Source organism: Neopsephotus bourkii, unplaced genomic scaffold, assembly GCF_033783945.1.
Source record: "Neopsephotus bourkii isolate Nb327-2 ecotype Australia unplaced genomic scaffold, CSIRO-AGI_Nbou_v1 NB_1511, whole genome shotgun sequence".
Taxonomy (NCBI): domain Eukaryota; kingdom Metazoa; phylum Chordata; class Aves; order Psittaciformes; family Psittacidae; genus Neopsephotus; species Neopsephotus bourkii.
This window is the reverse complement of record NW_026901987.1, coordinates 1,715,559-1,741,210: the sequence shown is the minus strand read 5'-3', so window position 1 is coordinate 1,741,210 and position 25,652 is coordinate 1,715,559. Positions and strand designations below refer to the sequence as shown.

Genomic DNA, 25,652 nt, shown 5'->3' with positions numbered 1-25,652 from the left:
ATCCTGTGTTTGAGCTGGTTCTGAACAACTGTTCTGTCATGATCTATTAACTTACATTTCTAACAGAATCTGATGAAGCCTTCACAGAGGGACAAGGAGGAAGCCCTAAAGGGGTGCAGATGCAACAGTGCTGATCTGGAATGTCAGCCTGAGCAACACTGGCCATTGTAAGTTTTGATTTTATAACACAACACATCCATAAAAACTTTTAAGATGATGTTGAGCTCTATTTTGTGGGACTGTTTGTGAATCCAGTCCTAAGACCTGCAGGTTCACCAAGGCTGGGCCTATCTTTTTAGAGATACAAGGGAGGGAAAAACCAGAGAGAGGAACAAAGGGCAAGGTGTCTGAGAAAATCCTGACTGTAGAAAAAGAAACATTTGAGTACAAGAAGCTTTCACTTCTCTAGATAAAAGGACTTTCTCAAGCTTCTTCAGTAGTGGAGAATTCATCCATTTGCTGATTGAAGAAGAGATTTATATAAGAATTATACATAGCAAATAGAACATGGTTATGGTAAAATACTTGCCATCCCTGAACAACTTCCCTGTCAGATTACTGAAGTATAGCCCCACTTTTTAACCACAAGGAGCTTTGCAAGCAGGACTCCATAAAAAAAAAGGACAAATCTAACTTAGCTTTTGTTTTAATGTGAAACCAAGAGAAAAGCAAAGTGGCAACAGAAGCCTCTGTACCTAATATGATGTATCTCACTCAGTGGGAGCCTGGCCTCTCCCACCTGGAAGCCTGCATCTGTCACCTATATGGGTTCGTAATTGGAGTTGGTTCTGTAGCTGCTGTCCACTGACTAGAGAGAGGCTAAAATAGTATCAATAGCCCTTCATCACTAAAGAATTCTGTCAAAAGCTCTCTGGATTCATTTCAGTATTGGTATCACCACATAGTTACATGTAGCCTCCAGTGGAACCCTCTAGCCACACATGACCTATGTGGAAATAAGGACATTCCCTTTTCAGAAAGCAGTTTTGGTTTCTAATGCAGTTTGTGTTCAAGCAGCACCTGGAAACTGAGAGTGCAATATTTAGCAGATTCTTGGAACTAACAAAGAAAGGAACTAATGTGCAGCATCTCATTGTCATCAGTACAGTCTGCATATGAATTCTTGATTCTGGAGAACTAACTCCAAATTCAGTTCCTTCTCCTGAAAAAGAGGATTTTGTTTGGATGTAACAGGCACTACAAATACATATATACACCAGTATTCCAGATTCCCATATGGCAGGTTCCAAAATGGGTCCTGTTGCTTGTCTTTACCTGCTTGGTAGACGCTAGCTCTCTTTTTGCACCTTAGTCCTTAATTTGCTGAGCTCCTCTTCTAAGCTTTTAATGTGTTCCTTGAGTGCAGCTTTGTCTTGCTGCGCTTTCTGGTTAGCTTGGCACCGGGCTTCTTCTATCTTCCGTTCATACCACTTCTCCATCTGTGTGGAAACGGCCTCAAAGAAGTACTGCGTTATCTCCAGGGCCTGAGAGGTGTCTCTGAGCGCAGGGGCAGGCGGCTGGCCCGCAGGCAGGACAGAGGGCTGCTGCTCTTGGCTCGGATGTGCCCCAGCGTGGTGCACAGCTTTGTGCCTCGACTGCCCACTTTTGCTGGACTTCTTTGTCTGCGTTCCTTTGTCAATGAAGTAGCCACTCTGTGGTTCAGTCTTTGCAGGTTCAGTCAAGGGCTGCAAAGCAGCTTGAACCTTAACGTGTCTTAATTTAGAGCCCACAAGCTCGGATGAGGGCAGCTCCTGCTGGAGCCTGTGGAACGTGCTGGCACTCCCAGCTTTGTCCTTTGGCCTGACATCTTGAGCAGGGGCAGAAGAAGAAACCGGTCTGCCAGTGATTAACTGTTGCTCTGTACCTACAGAATAAAATAAATACATAGATATTTAGGAAAGCTCTGGGCATGCATTTTGGCATCCAGAAATCCTTGCTGTTTGATGCATGATGCAGTTTCCCATGGACCGTGCTGTGTGTACACTAGAGGCTTACCTACCTTACCACATCTTCACAGTCAGGTGATACAATAAAGAGTCATTAAAAGAGAAAAGCTGGCTCAGGCAGAGAGCACTGCATTGCAGCTGAGGGACTACAGATTGACAGCAATCAAAGGACTCTACGAGAAGAACATGTAACAAAGACCAGGCTACATTCCTAAAGTAGTTTAGATCTTCTGATACTCATGAACTCCCTGCTTCTACACAACTTAAAGCCCCACTAATTTTTCAAAGGTAACACATTTTGATGCTTCTGAACTGTTCTTCTGCATTTCTAGTCTGATGGGGTATTCACGCCTATGTCTGTTCACTTTGCATAGTGGTTGGGGGGGGGGGGCATATACAGTGTATTTTACAGAAGCCAAGGGTTTTGACAGCATTCTCCTTGCCTGTGGAGACCCAGCCAGTCTCCCCTTCTACTTTTTACCTCAAAAGCTTCCCTGGCCAAGCACAGAGAGGTGGCTCGAAATGCTGATCATTGACTGGGCTGAAATGTTCTCAGCTATTTCTGTCGCTGTCAAAGGAGCTAATAGTTAAATAGACTTTGATTCAAGGGAAATGAGTATTTTAGGTTCACATCATTGCACCCTGCTGATATAGGTTCCATGCATCTGAAGAGCATTAAATACACTTCCTTCAGTAGACTTTGGATAATATGCACAACTTCCCACCAGAAAACAGGGTAGGAGCACTTCTGACTGGGAAGCTGGAGGAATTTCAGAAAACAGAATTATTCAGAGCACCAAAGAACTTGGCTTCAAAGACACAGTGACATGGTAGCATCAGGAAGAGTCAGTGAAGGGAACTGTGTCTTAAAATATTCCCAGCAGCTGCCTTGGAGTGTTTTCTAACCCCAAGACATACGGGATGGGGAAAGCACACAGCCAGAATTAATGTCTGTGGTATTAATACAAATATCCTTCAGCTGATGAGCTCGCCTTTGAATCAGTATGACATTTAAGTACCTGATAATGTTGTACCCGACGTACCATCCTGTTGAATGCAAAAATGTTGGCCAAAGTTCTGTTCTGGCATCTGGCCTCTGGTCCTTCCCTCATCTTCTGGAGGGCTATTTGGAAGCGTGATACAGGAATGCTGGTGGGAGCCCTCTGACTGCAGCACAGGCTGGTTGGCTTTACAGTCCTTGGCACTGTGGGGGTTGTTCTCAGTATCCAGAGTCTCAGTGAGAGACTCACAAGTGGACAAAGTTGATTTTGGTCTTGATGACCTGGAATCTCCAGACAGCTTGAGCTCCAGATTCTGAATCTTCAACATGCACCAAGTCTTCAGCTCATCCACCAAGGAAATCTATGAGAAAGAGACTGTAATTAGATGAGCCCGTGATTAGATCCAACAGTTACTGAGCTGCTGAGGACATGTGGCAAGGACAAAGAGAAGTAAGCTGAGTGTCTGTGGGCTCAGATTCCCTATACAAATGCATGTGCTGCCTCTGTTTAAAGGACTGCAAATCAGAAAAGATTAAGAACTAGGCATTAGTGAATTAAAGGCACCCTCCTTAGTTCCAGCTACCACCTCTTAGATTTGAATGTGCTACTTCAAACACATTAAGTCCTCTGATCAGGGATGACTGTTTAATTATAACAGTCAATGGTACTTTCTAAGGAACATCACGTGTGGTCAAAGCTGCTATTTTTTAAAGAGTGGAATTCAAATTAGACACTCCTGGGACACTGCTTTATACCATTGCCAACCTCTGCTTGTGGTAAAGATGAGTCCCACACTAAATGATAAATTACTAACAGCTTTCAAATTACAAAGGTGCTTAGTAAGTGTCAGATGTGGAGGCATTTGCCAGTCAGCATTTACATTATGAGTAGCTCTTTTACTCTCTCATTCATATGACATCATGAATTTAGGTCTGGCCCTTCTCTGTACATGTATATCTAGTGAAGCCCAACTCAATATTTTCCAGTAATTTCAATTAGAGCAAACAGGACATGAACACACATTTCTTAGCATGTTTTAATGGTGAGTTTTTTGCAGAAGCTAGAGGCCAGAGCTGGATCTCTACAGGAACAGCTAATTCTTGTCATGCTGGTTAAACAAGCACATGAACAGAACGTGCCTATTGGCAGTAACATTCAGCTTGGAGATGGTGCAGTGTTGCCAAAGTCAGATAGAACTGCAGCCTTTTAATGCACAGGGAAAACAAGATCAGACAGAGAAGAAGGGAGAGATTCGGGCACAACCATGGGGTTGTTAAAAGGAACAATGCAGGGTCTTGGTCTTGTTACCATTTGCAGATGTTCCTACGGACATCCTTTAATGAAGCTAAAGCTGAAAGCACAACTGTTAAAAATTTAGTAGTAGGAACCTTCTGCAAAGTACTTTGTTAGGAAAAAAGAACATTTTGTTACAGATCCCATATTTCAGAACCACCAAATTAAATTATGACAGACTGGATTTCACGCTCTCCATTCCTAATGCAAAAGCTTTATAAAGCTGGTTTACAGATTAAGGTGGTGATACCAGGGAATAATTTGGTCTTTGAAGCTCTTTTGTCTCTTTCTGCAGAGAAGTCGCCAATATTCCCTCTGCCTGCTGACGCAAAACTCTTGAGCTGATCCATCTGGGCTAACAGGGAGTAGCTGGTTCAAGCCCTACCTGCCGTTTCTCCCCCTCTTTCTTTTCCAGCTCGGTGTGCTGCTGCAGGCGGTGAAGGCACTCTGTTCTCTCTGCCGAGAGCCGCTCAGCCATGAGCTTGTCTAAAACACGGAGCTGGGGTGGGGGGAAACACACCGTAACTTAGCTGAGGTGATCATGTTAAAAACCAAACAACCCTCCCCCCACCTGTGAACCTTGTCAATCAAAGTCCTGTCTGTCTTTCAGTGTTCATTTCTAGGACTGCTGCCAACGACAGGGAGATGTAGCTTGCAGAAAGGTTCCATCACAGAATTAGTGATGGATAACAATTACATTAAAAACAACAAATAATTTAGAGGATCTTGAATCTCAGTGCAAGAAGAATTCAGTAAGAGGGATTTTTACAATTACAAACTGATGAGCTGTAGGACCGCCTTCCGTCTCTAAATTTCCCTCTTACAGCCTCAGGCAGTTTAGATTTATTGTCTAAAAAAGCACCAGAAGCCACTTTACACATTAAATGTGGGTTTTGCAAGACTCTAGTTTTCAGCATTAGGTCCCTGTGGAATATCACAGTTCCCTGGCTAGAGTATTACATTTCTGGTTCATTTTACCACACAAGAAGCAATAAGTGAATCATGACAACAAAAATGTTCATTAAGCTTAGGGTATGTTTTCATCTGGGCAAGCAGACCTCCAGGTCATAGTCTTACTTGATGTTGAGTTTTGGTTTCCATCTGGCCCAGCTTAATATTCATCTTATCTTGTACTGTCCCAAACTCAGCTTTTATCTCTTCCACTGTTGCCTCCAGCCGATTCTCCAGTTTATTTATCAGAGGCTCACAACGACATCCATTTATCGGTGCCTGAAAAGAGTCACACATTAACTTGCTACATCCCACTGTCCTCTTGGTGAACTTGGAAGGCCTCCCCAGTCCAGTCATGGGCTCTTCTGTACCACGTGCTGTATCTCAAACTCCTGATAACATCTTAAAGTAGCTCAGCAAACAGGCTATTAGTGGTGAAAGTACGGACTAGAAAAGGCTTGATATGATTTATATGGACACAGCCTAACACACAGCAGTGTTGATTTTGCTGGGGCTAGAAGCAGCAATGAGCTCAGTTCATGTACGCCATGGTCCTGTGTGCTGTGTAAGGGGATCCCAAACACATGCTGCAGTTCTGAACTGTACCAAAAAAAAGGTTTTGTGGACATGTGTGGTTTTGTGTGCATTTGTTTTCTAACCTAATGACAATAATGTGCTCTTTCTGTTTGTTTTGGTGCTGTGTAGCTGCTCCTGCCTGCCTTCACCTTGCTGACATTCGGCTGACCCTTGCCTGCTGTGCATACTGCTGCCTTTGACTCACTTGTCCCAAATCCCAACACACTTCTGCAAGGGGAGCTGCATGACCACATTTAAATCTCTCAGGGAGATGGTCTCAAAAGGCTCCCTTATGCAAGGACAGCTGATTCTCTTTGGCTTCCTCTGCAGTCTGAAGGCTGGAATCTGCTCCTTCAGGAGGCAAGTCAGGAACCCAAAGCGGCTGCTCTGAATCTGTCCACAGACGAGCCTCCTTCCCTCTCTCCTCTGGCCCTGCAGTACTGTTTCACAAATTGGGGGTTATTCCCTTGGCAGGGGAAGGTGATTGGTTTGCTCAGCACTAAAGCAAGCTTCAGAAATACAGGTACTCAAGAAAATCTGCTCTTCAGGGCCTGAGGACATCAAAGATGACAGGCGAGAGAGAGCTGTGTCATTTATTTCAGGAAATACTATGTACGGGTGTCTAGCTCTATTAAGCTAATCTTTGTGAATTGATTGTACACAAATCCTATCTGCTCTCTGCACCTTTCTTCCTGCTCCCCAAGTCTCTCGTACCATCCCATCTCCTACCACTAGATCCCAGGGGCAGGGAAATACTCCTTTCAACAGATGAAAGCTCCTGGTGGAGGAGCTTTCATAATCTCTCTTAGGACATATATTTCATATTCTCTCTTAGGATAATCCTGCAGTGCCTGTCTGGAAATTTTCCAAGCATTACACAGGGAGATGGTAAAACCTCCTGAAGTCTGCCTTGAGAGAACTTCAGTCTCTCTGAATGTTTTAACTACAGCAAGGGACTGAGGAGAGCTGGATGATGGCTCTAAGAAGCTAAGGAAATGGAAGGATTGACGTCCCAGAGGTACAGGAGGGCAACATGAAGAGCACAACAATATGGACATTTGCAGTGTCTACAGGGGAGTTTGCTGGTTTCATGCCTCTTTTTAAATAAATGTGTACTGTTAAATATTTGCATAATAAAATGATTGTCAGGCTCTAAGCTGTAATAGGTGCCCCGGAGCTGGTAACTCCAGATTTATTTGTGAATCAGTTTCTGTATAGCTCCTGCCTCCAGTAATCCTAGAATTCCTAAAGATGCATTGCACTAAACAGAAAGAAAAGTGCTTAAGCTCTTGGTTTAGTGAGCTTCAGTGCTCACCCACTGCTCTCAGTTACTCGCCTTAGAAAAGGCCTTTGCCAGCTCAGTATTTCAAAGTGTATCATCAAAGTTCCAATGTTGTTTCCACTCACCGGTCACACTATCTCCAAAAAGGAAATACTCTGTAGATCAAAATTATTGAAGTATGTCTTCTTTGACACGCACAAACCCAGACTATTGTTTATCAGACTTCAGGCCAAAATGCTGCTGAAGCCAAAACAAGGAAAACAAACCCACAGTCACGATTCCATACCCCCCGGAGTGCAGTTAGTTGAGCACATTCTCTATCTGTTAGCTACCCATGTCCCGAGCGCTGCTTCCCACATCCCGCTTCAGGAGGGCGGCGTCCAGCTCACCTGCATCACCTTCCCATCCTTCCCTCGGTAGAGCGTGTAGAGCTGGTAGGCTCGGACCTCGTGGGGAGGCGGTGGAGAGAAGCAGTGATGTTTACTTCTGCGCTTAGGCACGTTTTGCTGGGCCCGAGGTAGTGTCTGCTGATCAGCTGGGGAGATGGGGTCTGAGAGTGCCAAGACCTGCAGGAAATACATACAACGCTTGCCCCATTTATGAGCCCCCTGGTGGGAACAGGACAAACCCATCATGACAATTACACAGTCTGTTCCTGTCTGAAGACTACTACCTCTGCCCATGAGCATGGCAGGCCTGCTGCCCTCACTCACCAACACACTGGACAATGGAACTATTGCTCAACAATTATGCCTCCCCTCTGCTGTTTGAAACCTACTCATACCTTTTCCTTTGGCTTTTTCTTTTTACTCTTTTTCCCTTTGGGATCAGGTGAGGTTGACCGGGGTTCATCCTTCAGATCACTCTTCTTCTGTGGTGGCTGGTCACTGCTCGGCGTGTCATCAGCAGCTGAGATGCTACCCTGCTTGAAGCAAAGACAGGGAGTTCAGAGTGTTTGCAGAGATGGAGAAAAGGTGCCTTTTCTTCAGTTGCCCAGTTTTAAGCTGCTTTGCACAAGTGAGTGGGCAACCCTTTAGCAGCACAACACCACAGACTGCCTCAGACAGCTACTGTGGTCATGCACAAGGGATGGCTCCAAAAAGCTTTGGCCCTGATGGGATTTACAATCCCCCCTCACAGGAGACGCAGCTGGGAACGTAGGGCTGTACCTTGCTCTGTACCACTTCATCTCGTGGTACTGACTGAGCTCGCCTTTCCTCCTTCAGTCGCTCTCTCTTCTTCCTCAGGCTTCTGCCACGGTTAAAGCGTGAGACCTGAAGACAGACCACACTGTTACCCAGTGATGTCATGCTCTTTCTTACCACAGGAGCCAAGTAATAGAGTGATACCCTTTCACCTATGTCTGAAAGGCGATAAAGGAGAATGTGTTGCCAGATGAACACTGATGGGCCAAGCACCATGGGTGCCAATAGCTGTGAAAACACACCACCACTAAGGCAAGTCTATAAGGACATTCTGCAATTCCCTGGAGAGGTAAAGCACCTCCTGTGTCTTCCAGCTGGTTGCCAAGCCAAGCCTAGCCCTTCTCACTCAGGGGTAACAAGGAGGAGCAGGGCAGCAATCACACTTTGTCTCATACCAGAATAGAGAGCCCTACCATGTGCCTTCTGACCCAAAGAGCATTGCAGCATTTCACATGCAGCAGCACAGCACAAACAGGACATTTTGTCCCCATTTCAAAGCATCTTCCAGTGCAGCAAGGATGAGAGATGCCTGAAGCAGGCAGCAGAGCAACACAACCCAGGAACTTTTGGGTACAGGGCAGCTTTCTAACCCCTGGGCCACAATGGCAAACAAGTGCCTCTGGCTGCTCCATCCTCTGCCAGTCAGACCAGTGGAACCTCTGACAGCGCTTAATGCTGTGGAGGCTTAATCTGCACACCTTGCTGGGCCTGGGGGCTGAAAGGCTCCACATCAACAGACCCAAGGCTAGCAAACAGTGCCCACAGAAACACAGGCACCTTTCACAGCAGAAGAGGATGTGACCTCTCAAGGTTAACTGGACTCAGCTCCAAGTGTATGTGTGTACTGGGGAAAGATCTGTAACGTACCTGTGATGCTTTAGTGAGGAGAAGCGCAACCTCAGGGTTATTGTGCTGTCTGGCAACCTCTAGAGGGGTCTGACCTGCCTGAGAGGAAAAAGGAAATGGCATTTACTTCCAAACAGAAGCCCCTGGAAATTTGGTATTTCTCCACCCAAAGTTAGTACATGCTCTGTGCACAAGAGTGAAGTTAACTAACTGCTTTCATTTACCCCAGTTTAATTCAGCTCTAACACCCAAATTACTTTCTACCAGCGCTACAAAGAGCATTGAAGGGAGTCTGCATTAATATAAATTACCAACGAAACTCCGTGTGCTGCTTACATTGTTGACAACAGATGCATCAGCCCCTGCCTCCAGCAACAGCTTAACCACCTTCCTGTGATTGAGAGCAGCAGCTACATGGAGCGCAGTATCCCCTGCCTGCAAGTCAGAAAGAAAGAACAAGGTGTAACACACGTCCTTGGGTCTCACCCTGCAGAAATCACACCTCCCTAAAAGATGCTCAGAGCTCAAGAGACCTGCACTCATTGAGATTAAATAAGGCCTGTTCAGTAAGAAAAACAGAATTAGGAGAAAGGGGACAGGAGGGGGCAGAAACTACTTCAGGGCAAGGACCTGCTTCAGCCTGGTTTTGAGAAACGCAGCTGGGGCACTGGTGATCTGGTTTAACTGAAACAAGTGATACACAATGCAGCTGGGAGGCAGCCCAGCTCTACCGCCAGCAAATGGATACGACATCAGAGGGCAGAACCGGTTTTCCCACCACATCCTTCTCTTTTTTCCGGATTTGATTATTTGATGCACAGATGGTCAACTCTCACGTTACTCAAAACCAGCCAGGTAGGTACAAGCAGCGTGGTGGCTGGTGTTCCCTTCAGGAGATTCCTCAAGAAAAACAGGGTTTGGATGAAAGCCAGGAGAGGATCCAGGTCCTGCGTAACACACTGCCCTGCCCTTGTCCTAGTGCAGACAGGTGAAGACAGCTGTGATCAGATTCGGGCACCGCTAACACAGCCAGCAGCTGTTCAAAGGAGACGAGACACGTGGACGTAATGCCTTCCTGTCCCCTCTGCCTTGCATTCTGCCTTCACAAAATTACATCTCCTTGAGACTAGTGGATGTCTGCTGCTTGTTGCTAACCTGGGTGAGGTGTATTCATAAATAAAATCATTATATGTGCAAATATGGAACAACTTTGGGTAGTGCTGGAGAATGGAGGGAAGGGGTGTCTCTCTGGGCCAGGTTCACACCGGTTAATCGTAATATTCAGTAGCTCATTTTGCAAGTTTAAAGACTCATTTCCAAATAAAATTACACGCTAAATTTAACATACTGAATCCCTTTTTGTTTGGTGCAATAGCTCATATCTGAGAAACAAGATTAAATGTACACATCAGAAAACACCTTTATGATCTTCAACCACACATGGAAAGTTTCCCAGGAGCATGAGACGATGTGGTTAAGCACCACATAAGCTATTTATTTAGCAGATTTAATACATCTTAATGTACTAAACCCATTCCCTTCTACCACACAATTAGGCTATGCTATAGGTATAAAATCAATCACTTCTCTATAAAACAGCTATGGATGATTAATCCTAGGTTAGACTGACTATTACTTTGAATTTAAAGTATATTTTTTCTTCATTTTTTTGTTATTTCAATTCCCCCCGCTGCAAAATGCAGCAAAGAAAATTATTCAGAGGAATTTGCACTTTTGTAGTATCTGAATGTTAGTGAGTTCTGCTTCACAATGTGTCTGTCATGGCCACAGGATCATTAAATCCTAGTTACAGAGGAGAAAATGGGCCCCCATAAAACAACCGAGTCTCCTGCCCAGTCCCATTCTGCTAAGAACTGATAAGGCCCCAAGTGTGCCAACAACTAACCTCATGCCACTACTGTCCCAGACCCCCTTTCTATACCAACATATGATTGCAGAACCTCATAAATAGGCAATGCTTTAAAGAAATGATGCAAATGTGATGGCAAAATAATAAACCACTTCTATGCTATTACTTTAAGGCTGTTCTTAAAAGCATTTGGTGGTACAGTGAAACAGAGTGAAGCGGGATCACTTGGGTAGAAATCCCTCTTCCCAACAACTAGCCATATGCAAAGGGCACAAAGTCACAATGAGGTTCATGCACTGACCTGGTTCTTTTCATGGACAGAACAGAAAGCACTGAGCAGCACCCTAATGATGGGTAAGTGATTATAACGAGCAGCCACATGCAGACAGGTATCTCCTGCCTGCAAACAGAAACAAAGCTCTGAGCATGTAATCGCAATAGTAAAGCTTGCACTTGTCATGGCATTCAAGGATGAAACAACCCTATTAAACCGAAGAGAGCAGCACGTGCCACACACCTCCACTGAGCAGCAGTGCTGTCTCCTCTGCAGTACAAAACCTGCTATCCCAGTGGGGGGTGTGGGTGTGTGTGATTTAGCAAGAGCTGGGGCCAGGCAAGCTGGGGGTACAAATTCTTTAACCACTGGTGGGAAGTACTGGGATCACAAAATGCTGCTTTCCTGCACTACAAAACCTGATCTACATTTTTACATTAAATCTGTTCTTCTGAACCACAAACCAATGTGATCTGGACACTCAATGGTGCTGCACGTAATGAATAAATATGGGAGCAGGGGACAGAGCAGCATCCCCGGGAGGGGTGGCACCTGCACAGCTGGCACTGGGAGCAGAGCCCCATGGGTTTCACTTTGTGTGCCTCTGCCCACCTTGCTATCAAGCAAGGACAAAAACATCTGGCTTCCTTCTCATTATAAAACAGGAGGAAAGCTGTCTGAAACTGAATTCACCTTCTATCTATGTCATTTGACAGAATGGCACACAGTACACATGATCTGTCTCAGACTTTCACCAGTCTGGCACAAAAACCGTTTTAAGTCTTCCATCTTTCTGAAAGAAGAACCCTCCTGCAGAACTGCACAACAGTGTATGAGTCAGGCCACCAGGACCTCAAAAAGCAGCAAAGGACCAGCTGTCTCAGTTTGTGCAACAGCAAAACCCCCTATGACTCCTTCCATCCCCACTCGAGACGGACACAAGCAGTGCATTGTTCAGTCCTATGAGAACCATTCCTGCACAGGATGTATACAATGGTTTGTTAGTGGGTTTTTTTCAATCGCATTTATAGCAAAAACCACAGCTGAAAGTATTTCTGAGTATCCCTGAAAGTTACAGTAACAGCTAAAACAGAGGCACACAAAAATGAGCACGTTCTTTTCAAAACTCACGTTGTTTTTGAGGTCTGCTCGAGATCCTCCAAGTAGTAAAACACGAGTGCTCTGGGAATGGCTGTTCTGGCAAGCCAGGTGAAGAGGGGTGTTACCTGCCTTAGAGAAACACAGGAATATATAAAAGTCGTGGTTAGAAATTGGACATGAGCATTTAAAAAACCAACCTCACAGCTCTTCCCACAAGAAGATCCCCCCAGGAAGAGGATAATGTTGCTGTTATTTTCCCAAAGATATGAACTGAATGAACCTGGAGACAGAAATACCCTCTTCAACCTGTGAATTATTTATCTGGGATATAGTAAAGGCAGTCTCCAGGGGGTCTCACATGTCAGGATGCAGATTTTAGGCTATCGGGAAGCTCCAACGTTCAGAAAGCACACCAGTCTCCAGCCAGCATGAGAAGGGGAAAAAAAAGCCACCCAAACCCCAGAGAATCACACGCTGAGATTCCTGAAAGGAGCAAACATGCAGCTTTTACGGACAGAAATGAAAGAAGAGGTTGTTTGTCTATTGTCTTTCTAGCACTCTGAAGCATTTTATCAGTCTGACAAGTTTTTCTGGCAGCATTTGGCTTTTGTTGGCTTGAAATTGCTTGGGATTTTTGGCTCCTGGGAGCTAGGAAAGAAATCAGCTCAGGTGAATAGTTTTCCCATGCTTACTAGGCTGCCTGTTCACCTTGATTATGTCCTTTAACTTGTTACCCATGCTTTCAAGACACAGATCAAAGCTGCAGGGTTTGAATTACAAACAGCCAATTCTTAGATGTGCTCTTAGGTCTTCAGTTCCACATTACAGACTGTTTCTCTAAGCTGTGGCAGACATGAACATCTTCCTTCTCAGCTAAATTGCATTTAAGTGTCAATTATTTCCCTCCTGGGTTTATTGCCTCTGCAATGCCTTTATCATGTGGTGTTTGGAAGGTCAGCCATGGTGGGAAAGCAGAAAGGTCCTGTACAGTTGGTGAGGGGCAAGGAATTCCAAGCTGGGAGAAGTCATGGTTCTGGTGCCTGGGGACAGAGCTCACAGAACAGGCTCTCCTCAGCTTCCTTGAGAGGGAGAGTGGATCCAAGTTGTACCAGTCTGAAGGTCTTCACTGGTCTACTGAATCTTCATTAGAACATGCAGACTGACGGAGGATCTACAAAGAAGGCTACAACTGATCTAACAGGATGATCTACCACAGCAGAAGTTTTTATTAAGCCAACTTGACTGAAAGTAAACCTCATCTCCAGGGTGGCTGTTGGGAATACAGCTACCCAGGTGCATTCTCTATGCATTGTCCCTTCTTCAACTGCCTGCCTGAAATGCTTTTAAAACTTGCCTTTAAAATCCTAGGTGTTCTGTCAGGCCTCTGCATTTCACTTCAAGGCAGAGGCCAGACAGGCAATTGAAGATGGGAGTCATCTTCAATTGCATCGCTCTTACATACACTGTGGTCAAGGTGCTGTGCTGCAAGAACTGCACCTATGCAAGTGTTCCCAGGACGTATCGACCAGGAGTTACAGAATATACAGTCTCAAATCCCTCCCACCTTCTGCTGCTTAGCAGCATTTGGCAAGTCTAGCAGCCTGTATCTGTCCCAGCCAGCCAAAAATGGCATGATGCTCAGGTTTATGTCAAGAGCCTGTGTATAGGATGATTCTGCCTACGGCACTCAGCCGTGGTGTATGATAGTTTCTGTGTAGTCATCAGTAACGTAAGAATTTGAGAGACCAGAGAAAACATTCTGGGATTAAAGCTCTTCATCTGCCTTGAAATCAAAAGGGGCAGAAGCACGAGCATGTGTGCAAGCATGCCCAATTCCTGCATTTTTCAGCAGCTCCTGAGAAAAGATACTGTATATTAACACCCAAACAGTGAAATACAAAGGGAGAGGATGTCTTACCCTGTGGGTGAGGCATGAAAAACCAGCACAGGACCTGGTCATGCAGTGTTAGTCTGCCAGTCATACTTCAAACATCAACCCTGCTGAGCTATTCTGTGCACGTGCTTTCCAAGATATGTTGTCTCCAGTTGACATAGGCTGTACTACAAGCTAAGTCTTCTGCTGCCTGGAGGCACCCAAGCATGCCTAATAACCAGACTTGCATCTTAAACCCGCACTTTGCAGAGACATGTACATATAAACATAGACAAGGGTATCGAGATGGGAGTATAGTGGTTTACAAGACTATAAGGTCAAGCATGGGAAGTTCCTGAAGTGCCTTCGATACAAATCTAGGTGAACATTACCACAAAAACAATTCCACAAAGAAAAATTGAAGTTGGAACAATATAAAAGAAGGAATACATATAGAACAGTATCAAAGGTCGTGTAATTATGGACCACAGAGTGACCGTGACTGTACATATACATGTGCACATACAAAAACACTATGCCCAGGCAACATGCCTTTTTACTCAGAATCTTAGACTTTGACCAGCTGTCTCCTTTCTTCACTAGGCCCTCTCAGCTGTTGTTTCAGGGACACATTTACCAAGACATGCTCAGAGTTCCCATACAGCCAGGCCAAAGCCCTCTCACCTGCAACGAGGGACATGGTGCCAACCATGCAATCTGACTGGCCTGCCGGCACAGTCATCCAAACGCCAGCTCAGCTGACACCACAGGCTGCTACTGCCATTTCCATTAATTTCTGAATTACTGAACTGAAGTCTCCACAGTTCTTACAATTAGAGTGGAACTAAAGCCCCTTGGCTCTGTCCTTCTTTCCTCTAAATCAAGGTATCATGAATACTAAAAGGAACATAATCCAGGTTCAGTACAGGATTTTGGTAAGAGTCTACACTATTATATTAGAAAGAACTTTCTAACAAAAGATACACTATTTTTTCCCCTATGTGGCTTGCATTCCTTTGGCTGTTTGATTTCCAAAAAAAATACTGGCTTTTGAAAGCCATTTTCCTATTAGGAAAACTCATTTTCATTTTAAATCACCTCAAGCACAATGACTACGTTTGGTATAAATTAGAGCACCATGGAGACTTCCACAGGACTTGCAGTATTCCTCAGCTGTAATTAACGTATCGTTCAATGTGCTATTGAGTTCCCTCTGCATCAGCTGTCAAAATATGAACTCCCCAATGCCTGTGGAGGAACCATCCAGGCGTAATAAATGCAAAAAAAGAACAAAAAGAATCCCACTCAGTAGGTCCCCACCTACTGAGAAATGCCATGGCCACACATTGCCAGGGCTGAGCATCAGCCACCGTACACTAGAACTGAAAGCTCCTCCTGCATGGGTCTCACCTTGTTCTTGGCAAGAACGTTGGCTCCTGCTTTAACGAGCACTTTGGCAGACTGACTGAATCCATGCCAACAAGCTTCGTGAAGAGCAGTGTTCCCATCCTGCAGAGCACACACACAAGCAGAAGATTAGCGTCCTGTGTCCACCACACGCAGAGTAACGTACATTTAGAGCGCAGCAGCTGCACACCCCACTGCTCTCTTTACAAATAAAACCATTTTCCTTTTGTACCAGTTTATTTTCTATTTCATTTTTACAAGAGGGTAAAAATATTATTTCTTTCATTTGGATCTTGGAATTAGTTATATTTACTCCACAACTAAATTTACAGCCTGGGATTGTTGGTCTCTAGGATAGTCAAGGGAAACTGTGCAGTGTTTAAGTAGGGCACAGTAGGGTTGTACATTAATTTCTCCCTTAAGGAGCTGAGAAAAGACTCTTAAACTAAAAACTACCATAGAATCATAGAACAGTTTGGGTTGGAAGGGACCTTAAAGCTCATCCAGTTCCAATTCCCTGCCATGGGCAGGGATACCTTCCACTAGACCAGGTTGCTCAAAACCCCATCAGCCTGTTATAAAAAAAAATAACTGAATCAGTAATTCATACTGAAAAGATGGAACAGTGTTTTTCCAGTGTAACTGTTCCAATTACTTTCAAAGCATCAGATACTTACTCAGGAGTATAAACCTTAACTCTCTTTCTGAGACCTTAGTCTTACTGGCTGGCAAAGCTGCCATCCTACAGGGCTTTGCTTTCAGCCGTTACCTTGTCTTGTCTGTCCAAAGCACACCCCTCTTGAATCAGAGTTGCTATAACATCGGTGTTCCCTACAACAGCAGCCCGGTGCAATGCTGTCTGATCACCCTGCAAAAGAAACAAGCTTGTGATCAGTACCATTCCCACCTCATTCTGACTCAATGTAAACCCATACAACACACACAGGGGCTGCCTCTTCAACACAGGTAGTGTTTCAACTCAAGCTACCTTTGAAAACAGTCCTTGTAAACAACTGTCATTAAAGTTTCTAAGATTAATGAAGTTATTGAAAGTATTAGAGAACTACAAACCAACTGTTTAGAGAAGTTTGCAAGTTATCACAATCCCATATATGGGTTTGAAGGGCACTAAAACCACGGCAGTACTAGAAGGCACTGAATCTAACACATTTGGCACAACATGTCCAATAATCAACAGTATCTGTAGGGAACTAAAGAGAATTGCAGGCTGCCGTAATTCATCATAATGATTCTCCAGTACTTTCACTAACTGGATGAGGCTCTCCTGTTTTGGCTCTGATTGCTCCATTAGCCCTGCTTAGGATAAGGAGCATGAGATGAGAGTGCTTGCTTTAGCACCTCTGATGAATTTACTAATTAGGGCCAAGAGTTGAGGCAATTTTATGATGAAGACCACAACTACAAGACCATCAGCTTCAAGCAACTGAGCATCTGGAGGTCCAAACGACTTTCATTTCTCAGTGACTGGCCATATAACAGCAACAAGCAAGCTTCTTACACTGGTTTATTTCCTTTATGGCCAAGCTCCCAAAAGAAATGATGCTGATGCGGTCATCTTGTTTGACTGCCCACCTATTGTCCCCTAACAACTGCTGAATTCATCTGCTGAGCTATAGAGCCCAAGATTAATTTTCTACAAGACTTCCAGAACCTGCAGACTGGAGAGACACTAACTACTGGCCCTACCTATATGGGGTTATCATATATTTTTATGTGCATGTTGGTGAGACCACGATAAAAGAGAGGGAATAGAGGATTTATGCAGCAGCATGTAAGACACCGACCGATGGAAAAATGAGCTGTGGTAGCTCCATTGCTGCCACAACAACCGGCCTTGGCTTTCCTTTGAAGATACTTTGAACCTGCAATGTTGAAGCACAGCCTGAGTCCAGGCACAAAGACTTAGCTTCAAAGCTGCACACAGCCTTTTTGGGGGATGAATAAACAGAGTATGAATTCAATCCTCTTCTGCTGATCTAGATAATGGTCACCAAAAACCCACAGAGGACAGTGACATGCAGTGTATCGCAGGAAGAAAGGCTTGCAGGAAGCTAGCCTTAAATAGGTCAAAAGTTCTCTGCTACAAATCTTTATCAGATGACACCACATTATATTGAATACTAAAACTAGAGAAATTTCTGTATTTTCTGTCCTACAGCCTGCACATCTTAACTGGATAATTTGAATAATTTGTTCTCAAAGGCAATTAACAGCTGACTTTAAAATTGCTCTTGGTGGGCTTCTTTTGTGCTAATGACAGCAAAATAGTTATTAATCCATAAAGGAAAATCAGCATTGCCAACCACAACCTCTCAGTAACCCCTCAAATGCCAACCCCCTCCCCCCCAGTAAACCATTCAATTGGCTTATAATCGTGGAGTTGATTTTAAAAAATTGTGTTGAAGGATTTTTGTTTAAATTTGCTATGTCTGTGCTGTCTCTAGAGGTCACAGACTCTTATTTTTGTTCTTGCCCCTGCCCACCCCCATTAAGACTGGGAATGTGTTTTAAGAGATTTCAAACACAGACAGTAATGGTCACAGGAACTGGGACTTTCAGACAAACACAAAGTACTGGAAAATTGACAACACTGCAAGTTCTCTGAACCTCTGCATCTGTTCCACATTTAAAGCTAACCAACACGTCATGGAAAATGTCCAAATTATACCATCTCACAAGTGCAAGTGCCAGTTCCCACTAACTATTCCTACACAGAAATCTGGTTGCTAACAAGCTGGGGAAGTACTTATAACCTTTTTTTGCTAATACATGGTACTGATGACAGTAGCTACTGTAGCAATGGGTAATGTGGACAGTGCAAAAGGTCATTTTTGCTGACTACCACGAAGTGGAAAGTAATCCATCAACCTATCCCTGCCAACTGGTATTGCTGCACCAGCAAAACTCCAGAAAATATTATAATAAAGACCAAAACAAGATGACATCTGCCACTGTGATGGATGGAGCTTGAACAGCGAATGGTTGGTTCCTACTTCTTTAGAGTCAGGAAAATTGATTGTGGAGAAGACCAAACTGGAGGCAGGAATAGACTGTATTGGATTTAGTTTATAATTAAGGGTCTTCTTGCTGGGCTAGTTTAAAGGCTAACAAGAAGAACCTCTTCACAGTAATTGCAGTGCAGTCAAAGGCCATTCAGCTTTTTGGGGCTTGTCAATACAACAGCTACTTCTAATGGCACCTCAGTTAAACTAAGAACAAGCACATATTTGGAAAGCAGGAAGCACACCTCACTGCTCCTTTGCGGAGCCTTGCCCATGTGCTGGGGGACCATTCACTGCGACTGCAGAGCAGCACAGGGACAGCTTCAGCCATGCCCAGGCTTCGCCTCATACTATATTCTGGTCCCAAGAATGGAAGCTCAGGCAGGTGAAGGGAAACAAGTCCCACAGATGGCAGGTGAAGGGAAACAAGTCCCACAGATGGCAGGCTCAGGGGCTTCCTGCCCAAGGTGTGAGCATTGGTGCTGACATCCTCTTTATGCAAGTACAGTGAAAGCCAAGCATCTAAGAATAAGATCCAACCAGCACCCTGACCAGCTAAATAAATACCTCATCCAAGTAACAAGGAGTGCCAAAAGGTATCTCAAACCCTGCCTCACCTGCTGCAAGGCTCCTCCCTGTGAAGACATGGCAGTAATCAATGTCCTGGAGAAGGTCCCTATCACCCCCAGGCCCTTCAGCCAGCAGGGCAGGAACTGGTGAACCATTCCCTTGGACCTCATCACACACATGAACCTTAAACTGCTTAAGGTGCCGTGGAAGCAGAGCCACCAGACCGTGATGGCCTCTGTGTGCGAGTCACTGAGCACCCAACCACAGACAGCATAGCCCACCTATAAATAACCCTGCCAGCTCCATTGTGTTTCTAACCTGCCTTGCCTCCCCTGCAGCAGAGGAGCAAACCCCAGTCTTGTCTCTTATGGAGTCAGAAAAACCGATGACAGTTTTCACAGTGTGAATTTTCAGACAGTGCAATCACTGACTCTTTTTATTAATTGCTAAAATAACTGTCTCTGAAAGCACTCATCGGAGTTCTACCTTTAGCAAGGCATTAGGGGGCTGTTGCAGAGGCTCAGAGTGTAATTACACTGGTAACTGTGTATTAACTGCCCAGACTATTATGTTGGGCACAATTTATGATGCTATTTGTAGGTTATTTATTCCTTAGGAACAGAGAGCAGCTCAGTAGCAATAGAGAGAGATAACACCTCTGCTGTGTCACACAAATGTGACCTTGGTAGAAACAACAGTCTGACTAAATGCAGATGTGGGCCTGAAGCCAAGAAGACACTTAGGTGCTTAAGTGAAGCTTGGTAGAAATAAGGCACTTAAGTCTACACTGGTGTATCCTGAATCTCCTTCCTAGCTCTGAAAGCAACTCAAACTCCAGCATTTTCCCTTCAACGCCACAGACGTCTTGGCTTGCACAAGTCACTGCACCCAGAGGTTATGGTACTCACCCAGCTTGACTTGTCATGAAAACACTGCTGTGTCAAGAGCTCCACTTTTAAGAAACATGTTGGTATTCACTGGGCTAGAGAGAGGGAGATGCTGGAAGACTGGGATAGGAATCTGCATTCCCTGCTGCATAGGATGTGAAACTCCACATCCTGACAGCTCTACCTATAACGGGTCTATTGCACAGCAAGGCCCAGCACCACCAAGTACGTTTCCAAAGTGTGAAACCATGCTTTGTACAGAGAGCTTAAACACCTGCTTTCAAGGGAGGGTCACAAGCTGGGGCTCCTGATGAAAGGCAGATACATGGATCCTGACCTTCTCCATGGATTATGGCGCTACTCTTTACTGGAGCAGTTCTGTGTTGGTTAGGCTGGGGGCACTTGCTCAGTGTCCTGGTGTTTGCAATTACCTCCTCGAGTCTCCTCATTTACTGACTGAATTAAAGCAGTGGATACAACCACTGCGACCAGGCTCCTGGGAACTGGGTAGGCATCTATTTTACATCTGAAGCTCACCCCAAGGGAAGGGAAATAACACAACTTACAAAGGGGTTTCAGGGAGCTGTTACAGTTTCTGCCAGCAATCCTGGGTATTGTAGTCTCTATTATAGGCTCTACTGCCCAAATCTAATGAGACTTGGTTCACACCAGTTTGTAATACATATTACTACTTCTTCCCTCTGATTTAAAAAAAAAACAATCACCAAAGCCATAACCACTATATTCTGTTATCCTACACACTCCTATTCTGCAGAACATCCATCAGTTGTACAATCTCCTTTAAAGCCCCTCTCCAGGGTCACACTTTGTCTCCTCATTGTCTTTCCATGTTTGCAGAAATCTCAGAAAAACCTGTCTTGCTACAGAACTGCACCAAAATAACCAGCCAGAACTCATGCCTTCAACCCCCAGTACAAAGTGCTCGATGGCACTTGCAAAGTCTTAGGGGGAGGGCAAGAAGGGGGGGGAGTGAGTGAAAAAGCTGTCTGGCTGGGTTTAAACTACAACAGCTATGAAATCAAACCACTAAATTCATGTTGGAAAGTTCAAAATACAGCCAAGCATTAGATCCTCTCAGGAGCATCCAAGCATACATGGGCGTTTTGAAGCAGCTGACACAAAGGCGATTGAATCATGTGCTCTAGTGTTCCCCAGTGTCACTGTGCTGCTCTCCTCCTCCTCTGCTGAAGAAAAGCAGTCATCATGACACACAGTAAGAACTACTTCACTCTGAATGATAAATGATGATGCATGACCAGCAGAAGTGATCGAGGCATGAAAAAAAACAATCATGAAACAGATTACAGCTCGAATGGGCTGAAAGGGGAGTATAGGAATAAGCCACTCTGCATATTTATATTCAGCTAGAAATCATTATGAACCATGGGCTCCTCTTCCATGTGAAATTCATTTTCTGCTTCTTAAACTGGAGCTTCCAGAAGGGAAGTTTCAGGGCCTCAGGCCTGTATTTTAAATCAACTTGTTTTCCCAGAGAGCACATAGAAGGCAGGAGACCTGCTGTAGAGCACCAAGCGCAAAGCCTGCCATGCAGTCATGCACCGCAGAAGAGCTCGGTCATGCCAGACAATCGGGCCAAGGTTTTGCAGCATGCAGCCATGCGAGACATCAAGCTCAAGGCAGGGTTGATGCACAAGGTTTCTAACCTCCTTCTCTCTTTCTGATCTTCTAGGTTCTTTCCTAGCCTTTCTCTTCTGGTTTTTCTTATCTTTTTCATCCTTGATTTCTTTCACCGGCACAACTTTCTCCTTGACTATTTCTGAGGTGTGTGCTGTGTGGATGCTCATTGACCATTCAGAGATAGCATTGGGATCCCAGTAAGACTTTTCAGTATTGGCAGGGAGAAGGAAGGAGTTAGCTCCCGGGGTGGCGTACTCTACAGAGCTGGACTCCACCGGCTGAAATTCATAATAATCCCACTCCAGGCCACTGGAGGTCATTCTTCAACTAATTCTTACGGCTCTTACCGTGGGTTAAAGAATTTATCTGTAGAACATGAAGTGAGTGTTTTAATCTCTCCACAACAGGTAGCAACTTCCAACAAGTTTCTGCTTATCATGTGACAGATTAAAAGTTAGTCCTGCATTCATTCATTAGCTAAAGAGAGTCAACTCCAAAACAAAATGTGCTTACGTTTCTTTTGTTACTTAGAAAAATAAAAGCTAAATCAGCATTTTAGAAACTGGAGGTGTTATCACAACAATGCCACAGACAAAAATCAACTAAGTAATGTACTCTTCAATTAAATATGATACTCCCCACTCTTATGAGTGATTTAATCTTTGAACCTAAATCTGTATTCCTGAAAAACAGCAATTAAACATATAGATGTTAATCAACATTGAAACTAAGATGCCCTCACTGCCAAATAAGCACACAGTAAAGGGGACCAAAGGCATCATCAACAGATGTCAACTAAAGTAGAATGCAACTATATTCTGTGGGGCATAAATGAAGAGTAAAAATTAATTTTACAAGTTGAGACAAAAAATATAGAACCTTTTTGAAGACCTATGTAAAAGGAAAGCAGAAATATTTTAGTTAATACCTTTCACAAGCAAAAATCTTCACTTGAAGTTTTAGCCTTCCCCCTCTTCTAAGACAAATCCACATGCACTGAGACTCTGCAACTCCTGAGGCTCTCCTCAACCCCAACCAAATTACTAGCACAAAATACAGAGCTAAAACCTAAATACATTTTAAAGAAACAGCATCTGTGAATCAAGCATGCATCTATTCTGTTCAGATTAGTCACCACATTTAGAAGCGGTATGCAGTTGCTATGAAGAAAGCCCCTGCAAAGCTTGCAAGGCAAGTGAAATAGGGATTCTACAAGCTATGTACTTTTCCAGTGCAAGACTCTGCTAAACCAAAACAATACTATACACTGATCTACTGTTTCTCCATTATGGCTATCACATTTACATACAAACAGCCTAGATTTTATTACTAGAGGATTACAAAAAAACCAGACTTACTCAAAACACAGTTTTCACAGAAATCCAATTTGACCAAATTGGTGGAAGCTCTTCCATTCTTAGAGCAGCAGCTTGCTTTTCTCCGACAGTACTTGTAAACTACCTACAATTTCTTTTAAATACCTGATGAATCATTTTTGCAGCGAGAAGTCAAAAAACTTACTCAGGATACATCTGTATAAACTGATACTCACATTACACTTGCAAATCTGCTCCATTTCACAGATGAGCATAGGGAAAGAATAAAGAGCACAGGAAGCAAAGTTTCTTCCTAGAAAAACAAGATTCCCAGTAGCAAGCTGGCTGCACCCATACCCCAGTCCTAAGCTTGTCAGAAAGACTGCTCACATCTCACAGGGAAGCAGCTACTCAGGCAGAGAAGGAAACCAGTCTTCCAATTTCTACAGACATTTAAGACTCTCTAGATGCAAATAAATGCCTAAGGGGATTTTCAAAAGGCACCTAGACATTTCCAGTGTATTTTCAGTAGCCATGAAAGTGCCTCTACAAACCACCTTTGGACCTCTAGGTCCTTTGAGGAATCTTCACCTTACTTACTACAGGGGGAACAAAAGCAACCCTTCCTCAAACTTGTTCCAATGTACTATCAGAAGTTAGCAATGAGTCTGAAGAAGTTGTGGTTTCATGGTTATTCAACTGATGTTGTGCATTTTAGCCTACGCCTTTGTTCATCACAGTGAGGTAACTAAAACCATGTTACTAGTCACTCCAATGTGCCTTTAAGCCTGGTCCAAGATCAAAACTATTCTTACCGAAAACTGAGAAATTCCAATAACTTACATATTTTACCAAATGAAGACAAACTACAAATAATACAAAAATACAAACTACAAACTACAAATTCCAATAACTTACATATTTTACCAAATGAAGACAAATTTGCTAAATTCAAAGCTGTTTTCATTGTGCTGCTGCTTCACCTCAACAGCTTCACAGATCTGACCATCCCCACATCAAGTACAGCTGCCAACAGGATGATTTCCCTGTGACACTGCACAGTGCTTCAGGCAACTGCTCAATACTCTATTTGCTGCAGTATGTGTCTACACAAAAGCATCTTCCACTCAAGCAAACATCACAACAGATCATGTCTCCTGCCTGATGTCCTCCAGTGGGTTCCCAGAGTACAGTGAGCTCTTATTTCACTCCTACACCAAGTACCAGATAATGACTTTCACTGCTACTTACACCTGCCTGGCGCAACCAGAGCTCTCATAAAGCTCAGCAGCTTGAGCAAGAGGACCAAGCTATTCACTGAAAACCACGCCATTTTACATTGTCTCCCATGCAGCTTTACATCTCCATATCAGAAAAAAGAGATTTTGTTTTCATTTCATCCTACTTCAAAGAAGTGACAGTCTACTGTTAACTTGCAAAATACCTTTTCCCCTCCACCCAAACAAGAAGGTTGTGTCTACTTACATCATCCTGAATATCCAGGTCACAACCTGCCTTCAACAAAACCCGGACAACGTGGAGATGACCCTTGTGGGCAGCAAGATGCAGCGGGGTCCGGCCATGCTACAAATGTGACAAAAATAGTAATAATGTAAGAACAATTTTTATGCATGGTAGTTAAACAGAATTTTTATCTGCTTTTCCTCGTTCATACCTTGCTCTCTGACACCTGCAATAGCAGCAACTGACATACATCAGTGTACCAAAGGCTTCCCCTTAGTTTTGTGTATGCCAAAAACTCCTCTCCCTTTTCCAACATTTCAGTTTAGCCCAGTGATAACCAACAAAAGGGATATTACACTGACATAAGGATACTCCTTTACAGTTTTGGATTTGGCTTTGTTATCCATGCCTGAAGAGAATTCATGGCCCATTGCTTCTTTTTCTTGAAGTTCAGAACTGTCAACCACTTTCAGCTTCACTCAGTAGGACCAAGTTGCAGTAGCAGTGGGCTAATTAATATACTGCAATGGGTACCATCTTTGCAATAGAAATAAGAAGTGATGAACTGTTGTGTATGATGGATGCTCTCCTTAGAAGGAATGGAAGACCTGTGGTCACTTCCTGTTACTTCATGTGTACGACAACCAACATCCTTTCGCCAAAGATCTATCAGGTTGTTTTAGACAAATCTTATTTTTCAACATTGCCAAAGTCTAATCCATGAAAGTAAGAGTATAAAACAGTCATGCGAAATTCAATCTATAGTGTAATTAAGGACCTTTCCCTTATAAACAAAAGGACAGAAAAGCTTTAATTAGTGAGATGGATACATGTTGTATGGCTTTAGGAGGAAAAACAAAGATTGAAATCTGACAGTAAAATCAATTTAAAAAAAAAAGAAGAAAACAACAACAAACCAACATCCTCCCAACAAATGGGTTAAAAAATATCTAAGTGAAATGACAAGAGGAAAACAATAGTTACTCATAACTGAGCACCACTTGATCATCCTTTGACAGATTTTAAAATGAAGTATTGCAGGAAGAGGGGAATATGCTGCTTCTCCTAAAAGAGGCACGAGAGTTGAGACTTAGAGAGGGAAGAGATT

At 43.8% G+C, this 25,652-nt stretch overlaps 1 protein-coding gene across 8 annotated transcripts in view; it reads right to left on the bottom strand.

Annotated features, from left to right (window-relative positions):
• Positions 1-825: 825 nt before the first annotated feature.
• Positions 826-25,652, bottom strand: part of ANKRD6 (ankyrin repeat domain 6) — a 93,427-nt gene continuing 68,600 nt past the window's right edge. For 5 of the 8 annotated variants that reach the window (XM_061369789.1, XM_061369793.1, XM_061369790.1 and 2 more), the window contains 14 exons: positions 24,566-24,664; positions 16,395-16,493; positions 15,629-15,727; positions 12,376-12,474; positions 11,272-11,370; positions 9,437-9,535; positions 9,122-9,199; positions 8,219-8,323; positions 7,834-7,971; positions 7,439-7,615; positions 5,318-5,470; positions 4,626-4,739; positions 2,966-3,308; positions 826-1,864 (listed from right to left, as the gene is read on the bottom strand). In XM_061369789.1, the coding sequence (XP_061225773.1) occupies positions 1,290-1,864; positions 2,966-3,308; positions 4,626-4,739; positions 5,318-5,470; positions 7,439-7,615; positions 7,834-7,971; positions 8,219-8,323; positions 9,122-9,199; positions 9,437-9,535; positions 11,272-11,370; positions 12,376-12,474; positions 15,629-15,727; positions 16,395-16,493; positions 24,566-24,664 (2,277 nt within the window). In that variant the 3' untranslated portion in view covers positions 826-1,289. Of the gene's footprint in view, positions 1,865-2,965; positions 3,309-4,625; positions 4,740-5,317; positions 5,471-7,438; positions 7,616-7,833; positions 7,972-8,218; positions 8,324-9,121; positions 9,200-9,436; positions 9,536-11,271; positions 11,371-12,375; positions 12,475-15,325; positions 15,467-15,628; positions 16,494-21,790; positions 22,131-24,565; positions 24,665-25,652 lie in introns of those variants that run through there. The other 3 variants (XM_061369788.1, XM_061369795.1, XM_061369794.1) reach the window with 3 other exon arrangements.